Source organism: Grammomys surdaster, unplaced genomic scaffold (assembly GCF_004785775.1).
Source record: "Grammomys surdaster isolate TR1022 unplaced genomic scaffold, NIH_TR_1.0 414, whole genome shotgun sequence".
NCBI classification, from domain to species: Eukaryota; Metazoa; Chordata; class Mammalia; order Rodentia; family Muridae; genus Grammomys; species Grammomys surdaster.
The window spans coordinates 359,276-373,352 of NW_021604833.1; the positions used below are offsets into that span (position 1 = coordinate 359,276).

At 40.4% G+C, this 14,077-nt stretch overlaps 1 protein-coding gene across 4 annotated transcripts; it reads right to left on the reverse strand.

Moving 5' to 3' along the window:
- Positions 1 to 5,036: 5,036 nt before the first annotated feature.
- On the reverse strand, positions 5,037 to 10,361 carry LOC114632745 (cathepsin M). Of its 4 annotated transcripts, none has more exons than XM_028781364.1 (8): positions 10,270 to 10,323; positions 8,880 to 9,004; positions 8,572 to 8,694; positions 8,316 to 8,465; positions 7,664 to 7,888; positions 7,131 to 7,293; positions 6,436 to 6,553; positions 5,037 to 5,409 (listed from the first exon to the last, which is right to left on the reverse strand). In XM_028781364.1, the coding sequence occupies exons 2-8, from the start codon at positions 9,000 to 9,002 to the stop codon at positions 5,310 to 5,312; spliced, it is 1,002 nt and encodes a 333-aa protein (XP_028637197.1). In that variant the 5' UTR covers positions 9,003 to 9,004; positions 10,270 to 10,323; the 3' UTR covers positions 5,037 to 5,309. The 4 variants fall into 4 exon arrangements, with proteins under 4 accessions (XP_028637197.1, XP_028637199.1, XP_028637198.1 ...); XM_028781366.1 differs by having other exon boundaries at positions 5,093 to 5,409; positions 10,274 to 10,361; XM_028781365.1 differs by having other exon boundaries at positions 5,093 to 5,409; positions 8,880 to 9,079; positions 10,274 to 10,361.
- Between the last annotated feature and the right edge of the window lie 3,716 nt (positions 10,362 to 14,077).

The following is a 14,077-nucleotide window of genomic DNA, read 5'->3' on the forward strand; positions in this document are numbered from 1 at the left end:
ACCCCTCCTCCTTCTTCTCTGTGGATGTAACCCCTACCTACACCCCACTCCCACATCCCCACCCTCAAAATTCCTACCCCCTGGGACATCCAGCCTACATGAGGTCAAGGATCTCTTCTTCCACCTATGCCCAGCAGGGCTCTCCACTCTTACATATTCAGCTGAAGCCCTAGATCCCTCCCTAAGTGCTCCCAGGCTGGTGGTTTAGACCCTGGGAGCTGTGGTTGGTTGGTATTGTTGCTCTCCTCATGGTGCCGCAAACCCTTTCAGCTCCTTCAGTCTTCACTGTAACTCCTCCATTGAGAACCCCATTATCAGATCAATGGCTAGTTGTGAGCATCTGCCTCTGAATATGTCAGACTCTTGCAGACCTCTGAGGAGACATCTATATCAGGCTCTTATCAGCATGCACTTCCTGACTTCCACATCAGCATCTACCTTTGGTGACTGCACATGGGATGGATACCCAGGTGGAATGGTCTCCAGACAGCCCAGGAATGGTATACTGGGTCCTCAGGTAATTCTATGTCCAATTTTCTGAGGAACCGCCAGACTGATTTCCAAAGTGGTTGCACCATCTTGCAGTCCCACCAACAATGGAGGAGTGTTCCTCTTTCTCCACACCCTCGCCAGCATCTACTATCACCTGAGTTCTTAATCTTAGCCATTCTGACTGGTGTGAGATGGAATCTCAGGATTGTTTTGATTTGCATTTCCCTGACGACTAAGGATGCTGAGCATTTCTTTAGGTGCTTCTTGGCCATTCGAGTTTCTTCCATTGAAAATTCTTTGATAAGCTCTATACCCCATTTTTTAATAGGGTTATTTGGTTGTCTGGAGTCTAATTTCTTGAGTTCTTTGTATATATTGGATATTAGCCCTCTATCAGATGAAGGATTGGTAAAGATCTTTTCCTAATTTGTTGGTTGTCGTTTTGTCCTATTGACAGTGTCCTTTGCCTTACAGAAACTTTGCAATTTTATGAAGTCCCATTTGTCAATTCTTGATCTTAGAGCATATGCCATTGGTGTTCTGTTCAGGAACGTTTCCCCTGTGCCCAAGTATTCGAGGCTCTTCCTCACCTTCTCTTCTATTAGTTTCAGTGTATCTGGTTTTATGTGGAGGTCCTTTATCCACTTAGACTTGAGCTTTGTACAAGGAGATAAGAATGGATCAATTTGCATTCTTCTACATGTTGTCCTCCAGTTGAACCAGCACCATTTGTTGAAAATGCTGTCCTTATTCCACTGGACAGTTTTAGCTCCTTTGTCAAAGATCAAGTGACCATAGGAGTGTGGGTTCATTTCTGGGTCTTCAATTCTATTCTATTGATCTTCCTGCCTGTCTCTGTACCAATACCAGGTAGTTTTTATCACTATTGCTCTGTAGTACAGCTTGAGGTCAGGGATGGTGATTCCTCCCGAAGTTCTTTTATTGTTGAGAATAGTTTTCGCTATCCTGGGTTTTTTGTTATTCCATATGAATTTGAGAATTTCCTTTTCTAACTCTGTGAAGAATTGAGTTGGGATTTGAATGGAGATTGCATTGAATTTCTAGATTGCTTTTGGCAAGATGGCCATTTTTATTATATGAATTCTGCCAATACATGAGCATGGGAGATCTTTCCATCTTATGAGATCTTCTTTGATTTCTTTCTTCAGAGACTTGAAGTTCTTGTCATACAGGTCTTTCACTTGCTTGGTTAGATTCACACCAAGGTATTTTATATTATTTGCAACTGTTCTGAAGGGTGTCATTTCCCTAATTTCTTTTTCAGTCTGTTTATCTTTCATGTCGAGGAAGGCTACTGATTTGTTTGAGTTGATTTTATAACCAGCCACTTTGCTGAAGTTGTTTATCAGGTTTAGGAGTTCTCTGGTGGAAGGTTGGGGGTCACTTAAGTATACTATCATATCATCTGCAAATAGCGATATTTTGACTTCTTCCTTTCCTATTTGTATCCCTTTGACTTCTTTTTGTTGTCTAATTGCTCTGGCTAGGACTTCCAGTACTATATTGAATAGGTAGGGGGAGAGTGGGCAGCCTTGTCTAGTCCCCGAACTTAGTGGGACTGCTTCAAGTTTCTCTCCATTTAGCTTGATGTTGGCTACTGGTTTGCTGTAAATTGCTTTTACTATGTTTAGGTAGGGGCCTTGAATTCCTGATCTTTCCAAGATTTTTATCATGAAGGGATGTTGAATTTTGTCAAATGCTTTCTCAGCATCTAGTAAGATGATCATGAGGTTTTTTTCTTTGAGTTTGTTTATATAGTGGATTACATTGAAAGATTTCCAAATATTGAACCATCCCTGCATTCCTGGGATAAAGCCCACTTGATCATGATGGATGATTGTTTTGATGTGTTCTTGGATTCAGTTTGCTAGAATTTTATTGAGTATTTTTGCATCGATGTTCATAAGGGAGATTGGTCTGAAGTTCTCTTTCTTTGTCGGGTCCTTGTGGGGTTTGGGTATGAGTGTAATTGTAGCTTCATAGAACGAATTGGATAGTATTCCTTCTGTTTCTATTTTGTGGAATAGTTTGAAGAGAATTGGAATTAGGTCTTCCTTGAAAGTCTGATAGAATTCAGCACTAAAACCATCTGGTCCTGGGCTTTTTTTAGTGTGGAGACTTTTAATGACTGCTGCTATTTCCTGAGGGGTTATGGGATTATTTAGATGGTTTATCTGCTCCTGGTTTAACTTTGGTACCTGGTATCTGTCTAGGAAATTGTCCATTTCATCCAGGTTTTCCAGTTTTGTTGAGTATAGGCCTTTGTAGTAGGATCTGATGATTTTTTGAATTTCTTCAGTTTCTGTTGTTATGTCTCCCTTTTCAGTTCTGATTTTATTAATTTGGATACTGTCTCTGTGCCCTCTGGTTAATCTGGCTAACGGTTTGTCTATCTTGTTGATTTTCTCAAAGAACCAGCTCCTGGTTTTATTGATATTTTGTATTGTTCTTTCTGTTTCTATTTGGTTGATTTCAGCCCTGAGTTTGATTATTTCCTGCCTTCTACTCCTCCTGGGTGTATTTGCTTCTTTTTGTTCTAGAGCTTTTAGTTGTGCAGTCAAGTTGTTAGTGTGTGCTCTTTCCAGTTTCTTTTTGTAGGCACTTAGAGCTATGAGTTTTCCTCTTAGCACTGCCTTCATGGAGTCCCACAAGTTTTGGTATGATATGTCCTCATTTTCATTGAATTCTAAAAAGTCATTTATTTCTTTCTTTATTTCTTCCTTGACCAAGTCATCATTGAGTAGAGAGTTGTTCAGTTTCCGTGTGCACATGGGTTTTCCATTGGCTTTGTCATTATTAAAGACCAGTCTTAGTCCATGGTGATCTGATAAGATGCAAGGGATTATTTCAATCTCTTTGTATCTGTAGAGGCCTGTTTTGTGACCAATTATATGGTCTATTTTGGAGAAGGTACCATGAGGTGCTGAGAAAAAGGTATATTCTTTTGTTTTAGGATGAAATGTTCTGTAGATGTCTGTTAAGTCCATTTGGTTCATAACTTCTGTTAATGTCAAAGTGTCTCTGTTTAGTTTCTGTTTCCATGATCTGTCCATTGCTGAGAGTGGGGTGTTGAAATCCCCCACTATTATTGTGTGAGGTGTAATGTGTGTTTTGAGCTTTAGTAAAGTTTCTTTTATGTATGTAGGTGCCCTTGCATTTGGAGTATAGATGTTCAGAACTGAGAGTTCACCTTGGGAGTTACTTAATTCCTTCTTATAATACTCTATCATCATCATGAGACGTGATTTTAATTCTGAATCCTGCTTTTCAGGTGTGATGGGGTGTTCAGGGCTTGCTATATTGGGAGAACTGGGTACTGATGACGCCAAGAAACTTTGGTTTCTGTTGCTTATGTTCTTGCGCTTGCCTTTCGCCATCTGGTTAACTCTAGTGTTACCTGCCCTCACTGTGTAAGACTGGAGTCAGTATTTCCAGTTATCTTGCTTGTTGCAGAGCTCCTCAGATTCCAGATGTCTCTGTGGTCTTATGATCCTAATCTCCTGGTTGGAAGAACTCCTGGGACTCAGGACACCTCTTGGATCTGGAAATCCTTCGGCTCTGGGTGCAGTGGATCCTCTAGGATGGCTCAGGATACGATGTATCCCAAGTACAAACCACCCTGGTGTCTGTTGCCATGAGTGCAGTGGCTCCTCGGCTGCTCTGAGTGCAGTGGCTCCTCTAGGATGACTCAGGATGTAGTATCTCCACAGGACAGGAGCAGACCAACTCTGTGTCTGCCCCAGCCCAAAGGACCAGGCAGTGGCGGAAGGATGTCAGACAATATTTTAATGAAAAGTCATGTAAACAATTTTTGGTAAAGTCTTAAACCTTATTGATCTATGACATGAGCTATTACCTTAAACTTACTATGAACTTATAAAATGAAAAAGTGTTTAGAAATATCATGTAATCAATTGTTCTACTGTAAAAATTCTACCTGACATTTATATGAGGTAATTTTTTAAAGAAAGTATAAAAACTGAAGCAGTAATACAGGGTTGTTGCTGCTTTTCTTCCTCCACTTCAGTTAGAATGTGTGTGTTTTTCTGTGTGCCATACTTTCTTTCTTTTCCTTTCTCTCTGGCATACAAAGAGTTAACAAGTTCTGAGCCTGTCACCTGATTAGTGAGGGGCCCAGGAGTTAAAGAGAAAAGACCCCAAGCAACTAAACATTCCTTCTTAATCTGCTACTGCTATAAGCAGAAGCTAACTGCCAGAAGCCAGCAGCATTTGACCATAGTATAGTAAAGAGTTACAGAGAGTTAATCACCAAAAGTCATCAGCCTTATTCCCCGTTCACCAATGCTACCCTTCACTATCTTCCCATGATATCCAAACTGGATGCCAGGATTGACCCCATAGAATGGGAAATGATTTTTACCAACTCTACATTTGATAGAGGACTAATACCCAAAATATATAAAGAACTCAATAAATTAAATACCAAAAAAATCATCCAAGCCAAAAATGGAGTACAGATCTAAACAGAGAGAGAACTCTCAATAGAGGAGAAGCAATTGGCTGAGCAACATTTAAAGAAACCTTTATTTTTAAAGACTTTGTTATAGAAAAAAATAACATTGTTATAGAAAACAAATACAAACCAGTGCATGGCATCAATTATAGTAATGGTCATGTCTTATGAGAGTAATATGTCATATAATTCACATCACAACTGGCTTTTTAATGACTGCAGTGTCTTATATACACAGCAGTGACCAGTTGTTTTGAAATGGAAGTGCCTCTTCTCTACATGGTGTCTTCTGTCCATTCCTTCCTTGTCACCACCAGGCAGTTCACACTCTGGGGTAAAGGGCATATGTAGCAATTCCACAGTGGTTTCCCTGGTCTTTGGCAATCTTCATATAGCCTCTATCGCCCCATCTTGTACCCATGCTAAAAGAAATCATGTTTTCCATTTAATGAAAATTACACAGCACAGTGGATTATTATAACAACTCATCATTTGATCATTGAATCAGAAGATAACCTAATAGAAAGTATGAGAAAAGACAGGGAATGAACCCCTTGGTACCAAGAATTTTCTCACACATGACTATGAAAATCACAGGAAGAAATGATAAAACAGTCTCCCCTCATGGGTGGTTCAGAAATAAAGATTGTGCCATATTTTAGAAAATTGATGGCACATGTGAGATATTAGCACCCAAGGAAACCAGTGGGTAAACATTGTGACCTTACAGTATGAGTTGGTTTTTCTTGCTGTTGATATACCAAAGAGGTTTATGCCCTACCATTAAAATGGAAATACTGAAATTCAAATCCAGGATCCCATTGAAAAACAAGATGGGGGAGTTGGAGATGGCTCAGTGCCTAAGAGCGTGAGGACAAGGGCTGCCACTCAGCACCAATGTCATTCAGATCACACCCTTCTTACTAGAGTATTAGGTAATATAATACCATTTTTAAGTCTCCATGGACACTTGCAAACATAAAGCATTCATTCATACAAACTTATATATAAGTAAAAGTAATAAAACTTAAATGCCAGGTAGCCTTAACATCCTGCCTGAATTCCCAGAGGCAGGACATAACTGGGATACAAAGGGTAGACACACTAATCCAGAGAATGAATTCTAGTATCATCAAAATTCCCTGCTTCTACTGGTAAGTGGAGGAAAACTGAAGAAGACAACTGATGTGAATTTATGGTCTGTATGTAAGCAAACACACATACAAGTGTCTGTAAACATGTATGTACATGCACACACAAAAGCAAATAGTCACATGGGTTTATATGCACACACATCACTCAAATACATAAAAGAAAATAAAGTAAAAGAATATGTTTTTGTTTAACTTAAGTGGAACAATATTTTCTAGGACTTCTGCAAACTGTTACTTGAAACTGTAAAATATCTCTTTCCAACTCCAAATATAAATAATTTTGGCAGTTTATACCTGTTCTTGACCAGCCAGTATTTCTTGCCATCTGATTCTTCTCCTATGAAGCCATAACCAACAAGTAACATAGAATGTGTGACAACAGAACTATTGCAGTTTGGCTCGTAATATATACCTGAAATATAAAATCCATAAAGCACTGAGAGGCCCAGGAACCTGATAAGGACAATGGTCACCAACAATAAGTGAACTGTTTTCTGATTTCACTGAAGTGACAGAAACTCCAGTAACCATAGGATCAGTCATTAACAGGAATCCTGATATAAGTTCTCATTAAAATCCAGAGAAATCCAAGTGATCATGAACATGCATACAAGATGACTCATTCACATTTTGTGTTTTCATTGATAGAACTCTTTGCAAGCAAGCACCCCTGACCATAAGTTACTTAATTCAAGACCCTCATTAAGTTATTCTAGAAATGCCATTTCACTAAAAGTCTAAAAGCCATACTACATGTAGAAAAATGAGAAATTAAGTTAAACAGTAAGTTTTATAGATTATACATTGCTCACATGCAAGGGGGGAGGTCATATCAAGTATAAATGATACACAAGATTATTGAATGGATAGCTATAAAATATACAAACTCACATGAATACATCATGCTTTATATTTTGAAAAATGGTCTGTTGAACAGAAATGCCAAGGAACATCACAGATTTTTTTCAACTAATATCTAAAAGGCTTACCTCTCTTATAGAACAGGAAAGATTCATGCCTTGCATCGATTGCAACAGAAATGGGCCCTATAGTTGCCACAGCATTCATTAGGGCATCCTCATTGTTTGGGACAAACTCAATGCCTGTGATACTAGCAGTAGAATCATCTGGATTGTACCTGCATGATCCTTCCTTGAAAATGTAAAGAGTTAAAGGACCAGGTTACTTCTCTCTGGGCCCTGTGGAGCAAGAGTCAGAACAACCCAGACTTTGCAGTTGAGCCTTCCCACATAAGGGCTTTTATAAATCATGCCAGGAAACAAAATGCTACTTGGAGATTAGGAACTGAAAATCATGTTGTCATTGACACCCATTTTGGTCTCACTGTCAATAAGACTTTTTCATAGCGAAGAAATGTATATTTCATATAAAGGTTTTACATGTTTTCCATGTTTGTAGAAGTAGGATCAGCTACAAGGAAACCATATAAATAGGCAAACCTGCAAAGACAGTACTGCAATAACAGCCCTGACATGTCAATAGCATAAAAAAATACACTTACCTTTCCTTCATATGGATAGGTTGCCTCAGACTCAAGACCTCCATTTTCCTTCACATACTGCAATGCAAGGTGTGTATTGCCTATAAAACATCCCCTGTTTCCTTGAGGTCTAGAGCAGTCCACTAGGTTCTGTACACTCAGAGGGATCAGTTGGCCTGTTTTCCGGAACATCTGCCCTTCTATGGCACCAATCACAGAAAAAGCCCAACAAGAATTACATCTGCCCTAAGCAGAGAACAAAAGAGTATTATTCACAAACAAATAGCAACTCCAAATCAGAAAGCTTAATACTGTATCAGAAAATGAACCACTGGCAGGTGATGGAAGCCTATTAAGGGAAGGGTTGTCTTTTTTGGAGACTTGACTGGTTGACTGGTGGCGGTTTGTTCATGCCACAGTACTCATCTACATATGTGCACATAAGGGCAGGCAATAAATAGTAATAAAAGATGGCATGAAGTCTAAAGATATGCTGGGGGGACACTAGGTGGAGGCAAAAAGCTAAGGAAATGATGAGTTGAAATGATTGATAAGCCTTGTATAAAAGCACAAGAAGAATAAAATTTCATAAAAATGAACTCAATCCACACAGACTTGCCCCTTCACAACTTCCCCAGTGGCTGATGAAGATGGGCATGTGACAATGTAATACCTGTCTCCGCACAGGGGTAACAACATAGCCTTTCTTTTTCCAGTTTATAAATTTGGGCACATCAATGGACATACGTTTCTGGACACTTTTTCCTTTCTTGACAGTTGGGATTGGGATTTCGATCATCAATTTCCTGAATTCTTCACCCGTCTTTAACGTAAAAAAATATATATTCATGTATAAATCATTGAAAAGCAAAAGACACCAATGAATTGAAGAGAGAAACACATTGCGATGCTATATATGTCACAGTCACCATGTCACCAAAGGCATTCATTTCCATGGTGAAACCATGCTTCCCCAGGCCATTCTCTCCATTGTGCAGTATGATCTTTTTCATATTTTCTTCCCATACTGCTCTCCTCTGTCCTTCTTCCTCCTGGAAATAAAAATAATGAATGACTTGTTTTTAACCTACGCAAGTTGACAAAGTGCTTACTGCAGTAAGTGAAGAAAAGCTATGTAATTATTCAGAAAAAGGCAGTTTCTATGGCCTCTACTATGCCCATAACCCCCATAAGCAAGCTCTCTGGGTTCCCTCTGGATAGATCCAAAATTACCAACCAGACTGTATGTTTTTCCATGTTTTAATTTCCACTTCTGCCATTCAGCATCAGAAACAGGATCGGGTGCTGGTGAAGATGAGGCCATTCCCAAGCACAAGATGGCCAGGAAAACAGGGGTCATATCTCAAAAACGTAGAAAGGGAGGAGAAATGAACGTGTGGCTATACCAACACTTGAAAAATGCCTTCTTACTACTTCCTGGGGAACAAAAACATCCATGGTAGATAAAATTATTTGAAATATTATTCCAAATATTTATCCAAATATTTTGGAAATGGCTAAATACATATATTTGAACTAAAGACTCAATGAATGACATTTAATTTTCCATAAAAAAAGGACAGCACCTGGAAGAATTGGAGAAAGGAGGAACTCTGATCCAGATGTAATATATGAGAGATAGATAGATAGATGATAGATAGATAGATAGATATAGATAGATAGATAATCATTATAGATGATAGATAGATAATCATTATAGATGAGAGAGAGAGAGAGAGAGAGAGAGAGAGAGAGAGAGAGAGATTATAGACAATCATGATAGACAGATAGATGAATGATAGGTATATAGACAAGACAGGAGAAAGATGCAGCATATGACAACAATTGTAGAAAAGCAAATAGCATTTCTACTAGAAATGTATCAAGATAACAATGTTGAAAACTTATAAAACTATGGAGTTGTAACATAGGTAACCTAGGATTTGTAATAAAACATAGCTTTTCTTACTTATCACAAGGTTTCTTCATGAATTGTGCCACACAGCATCTTATTCCTGCATGACATACATCAATAGATGGACTTATTTTGAGCATTAACCCTTGACATTTCCTTACAAAATTGGGGAAGTTCTACAGCTCCTGATCCATTTGTTCCACCCTTAGGTCTTTGGAACAACGCACATTACCTCAGTGATGAAAAAGTTACACAGAAAAGCCATTGTGAGACAGAGCTGGCAGTGAAGGAGAGATACTAAAGAAAGCCACTGCAGGGACTTCAGATTAAGATATACTGGATCTCTTAAGCTATGCCCTCTATAGTTCTTAACTAGAGCCACACCACCTATTATATCTACTCATGCCAACCATGAAAAGCAGCTTTTATCCAGCGGTGATATGCAAGAAAATTATCTCTGTAGGCTCAGGATGAGATGAACATGTCCCTACTCTATATGGTACCCGATGTCAGTCTCTGCAGATAGAATCAGGCTTTCACATAATGGGAACCTGTACAAACCTGAACCCAGGAGATGTTGGGTTTGCTCTCTAGCTTCCCCACCCTTCTCTACCTTCACACAGCAAAGCTACTAAGGTTAAGAAAATATTCTCATTCCTGGGCCGATAATTGAGTATCCATGGAGTCTCTCTAGGCTTTTTCCCATGGGCACTTACTTTTCTGCTCTAGTGGATGTAGGATGTCACCTGTGTTGACTGCTGCTGCCTCCGTCCACTGCACAGCCTTCAAAGATTACTGAATTCCCAGGATCTGGGCCAACCACACTTTATTCAGGATTTAAACCCCATGTCTTGTCTTCTGCTTTGCTGTATAGTGATGTGATTAGCCTTCAGGCTGCAGACCTACAGGCTCTAAGTAGATCTTATCCTACTTGTCCTGAAAGGGTAGCTGTGGGCCAGATACTTAGCCTTTCTACAGTCATTCACTTCGTACGTGACTATTTGCTCAGAGTGGCTCAAGAAATAAAAATGGTTTTCCTCACAAACCAGTACCATATTTCCTGATTAATCTAGAACTAGGATGAGATCCTATGACAATACAAACCTTGGAATGACTTTTTCCTGCCCTCAAGGTGTAAGAGACATGACTTTTATAGGAATCTTTAGAGGAAATTTGTTCAAAAACAAGACAATATTGAAGGCTAAAACTTAAGAGGCAAGGTGAATTTCCTTCCACCCAGAGTCACCTGAAACTGTCTGGCTTTTCTTTACTTCCATTTAAATGAAGAACATATTGACAAGAACTATAAAATGCCAATCTTTTCATAGGATAGCACATATATCACCTGAAAGTTCCGGACAACACTGATGTGCAAGCATCAACAAGTAGATCTCTGGGAAGATTTACTTTTCTTTAGAGAAACACTGGACTTCTTTTTTTTTTTTTTTCAAAAGTACCTACGTTTATTTTGGAGCCTAATAAGAGTGACTAATCCTTGGGAACACAGATTTAAGTTGTCCCCCAGATTCCATGTGCCAATGTGATAATAGTTAAGATGACATTTTCTATAATAACAGAACATAGAAAGTCATAAATTAAGGTACTTTTACAATACATTACTGGAAACACCAAATTGGCAGTTAAAACCGAGCTGAGGAATGTCTGCTGTAGGCTTTGGTGCTGTCTGTCGGCTTTCAAGGAAATGACAAAAGCAGAGACTGTCATGAGGCAGACTTGGCAGGTCTCAAGAACTTGAAAGAACCCGGTGGGTGCAGCTGCATAAATGAGACAGACAGTGTTCTCACTGCCCCACCAGTTCATTCTCCTCAGGAGAAGCTGCAAGTGAGTGTGGATTCACCTTACATATGCAGCTTCTCACCATTTTCAGCTTCATGATCTTCCAAGTCTTTTTTTTTTTTAATTTCATTTTTTTTTTTGAACATGAAATGCTTTTTTTTATAGCATGTTTTACAAGGGGAGGGGGTAAGAGGGTCCAGGTGGTGGAAAAGTACAAAATCTTCTTGGCCTGTGCCTTGAAACATGTCATGGTCTATATGGTACACTGCCTTGAATTATGATCTACCTGCAGTTCTTCAGAAGATATGGTACACTGCTTGAGTTATGGTCTCCCTGCTATTCTTAAGAAGACATGGTACTCTGCTTTGAGTCTATCTGCAGTTGCTAAGCAGGATCTTGCAGTTGCCAAGCTTCAGAGGACATTGTGCAGGTGGGGAAAGGTAGGGGGTAAGGGTAAGGGCGAGGGTCCTGGCTTCTGGCATCTCCCCCTTCTCTGTTTAGTTAGAGAAGGCATCTTATGTTCAATCCCAACTATGTGAGTTTTGAATTTGGATGTCTAATTATGGGGGGTCTTAGACAAGTTCACAACCCCAAAACACTGATGTGAGACGAGTCACATCGATGGTCGAAGGCTTTAGGCTGTCGACGATGGGCAACGTCAAGGGACTCTGATGTGGGTGAAAGGAGGGTGAGAGCCCTGTCTTAGGCCATGTAGGCTGCACCCACTCCCAGCACCACGCACTCCTTTTCGGCTGCATTGGGTGGGCCCCTGGGAAGTGGACCTACAATAATCCCGTCATTGGACTAACTCACAGCCATCCTAGTCTCTTGTAAATGTTCAAGTTACCAACCATTTGTCAGTTTGGGGTGTAATATTGTCATAAAGGAAGGCTCCCCAATGTTAGCGGCCATATCAAGGGTGGCCTTGGTTTAGGAAAAAGCCAATTTTTGTTGTGGTGATCAAGAGGCCAAGCTCTCTAGCGAGAGAAATGAGGGCAAAGCCAGGCATACCAGGAACCCTTCTGGAGGGCGTGGAAGTCTAGGGGTCAACCGTAGGGGGAGGCAGGGGAGCTGACAGCTGTGTCAGTCTCCTGCGGAGTCACTTCTGGATCCTCTGCAATTTTCAGCTGATGGTAATGAACTTCAACTGCCTTCTTGATGGCAGCATCAACCTGGTTCCGTGGACGACAGGTCACGGGCGATGATCTCTGTCTTGCTCAATCTTGATGTCGTGCGCACATCCTCTCAATGAGGGTCCGTCCGGATGGGTCCGTGCCTTGAGCCCTACGTCTGGGTTCCACTTGACCCGACCGACCGGCGGGTCCTGGTTATTCGTGGGGGCGAGGAGGACTGCAACCTGCTATTCTTCAGAAGATATGGTGCACTGCTTGAGTTATGGTCTCCCTGCTATTCTTCAGATGATATGGTACACTGCTTTGAGTCTATCTGCAGTTGCCAAGCAGGATCTTGCAGTTGCCCAGCTTCAGGGGACCTTGTGCAGGTGGGAAAAGGTAGGGGGTGAGGGTAAGGGCGAGGCTCCTGGCTTCTGGTCCATCTGGGTTAGAACTTCTAATAGCAGGCATCACGGGTGATTCAATTTTACCTGGAAAGAAAAAAGAAGGGGATTCTCAGGGAGATTTCTCTTCCCTGGATGTAAATTGTTATTCATCGTATTTATGATTGGGCCTGGCTTTGTGAGGGTATCTATTTTTTTCATTAATATTTGTGGTAGCCGGTTAGCTGTGCCTTCTGTGGTATTGGGCAGGCATATCAGTCCTCGGCTCCATAAGGGAACTGGGACTGGGGCATTCCCTTTATGGGTATGAGGGTCCTTCCCCATATCTGTGGCAAAGTTTTGTTGGTCTTGGTGGTGCCCGAGGTCACCAACATGGTCAGCAAGAGATTTGCCATGAGCTTTCAGCTTTAGAGAGAGAAAAGTGAACAAGGCATGATGGAGAGTATTTCAGGGGGACTCCTTCTGAGGGGGTACCGTTCCCCCTCTTTTGTTTTTAAAGCCAATTTTTCAGAGTTCTTGTAAAATCAGGGCAGAAGCGCCAACAGTTGCTCCTTCCACACTCAGAGAGTCATGAAGGCCTTATTTAAGGATATATAAATCTATATTAATAATCTTTTGTCAAAGGACTTTTATAGCTCCACTGACAATTAATCAGACTATATGATATATCGATTAGAAATAGCTTTTTCTACTTTTTGTGAGATTACCTCTCTTTTGTCAATTAACTGTTGAGGAAGTTAGGGTTTACCTCTCTCTTGAGAATATTGAACAGAGATTTAAATTCTTTTGTGGAGAGCTTAAAATAGTATCTTAGCCAATTTGCATCTCCTAGAAACTTTTGAAATTAATTTAAAATAAATAGACTTCCTTTTTTTTAAATCCTTTATCTGTGTGGGGTTTTTATTGGGTATTATACGTATTTACCTTTCAATGTTGTCTCCTTTCTCATTCTCCCCCCAAATCCCTTATCCCCTACCCCTTCCTCCAAATTTTTGTGATGGTGTGCTCCAAACATCCTCCCAGTCCCATCTCCCTGCTCTCGAATTCCAACACAGTAGGGGATCCAAACTTTTGGGGACCTTGGCCCTCCACTTTCACTGGAGTCTAACAAGGTCACCCTCAATTCCCTATACAGGTGCGTGAGTCCCTCCCTTTGTGCTCTCTGGTTGGTGGTTTAGACTTTGGGAGTTCTGGTTGAAACTTTTGA

Excerpts from the sequence above, each read along its gene's own strand:
- LOC114632745 (XM_028781364.1), bottom strand. The coding sequence starts at position 9,002 with ATGACCCCTGTTTTCCTGGCCATCTTGTGCTTGGGAATGGCCTCATCT. Across the intron at positions 7,294-7,663 it reads CCTATCCATATGAAGGAAAG|GAAGGATCATGCAGGTACAA; the intron begins GTAAGTGTATTT and ends TACATTTTCAAG. Across the intron at positions 6,554-7,130 it reads TTTCCTGTTCTATAAGAGAG|GTATATATTACGAGCCAAAC; the intron begins GTAAGCCTTTTA and ends TTTATATTTCAG.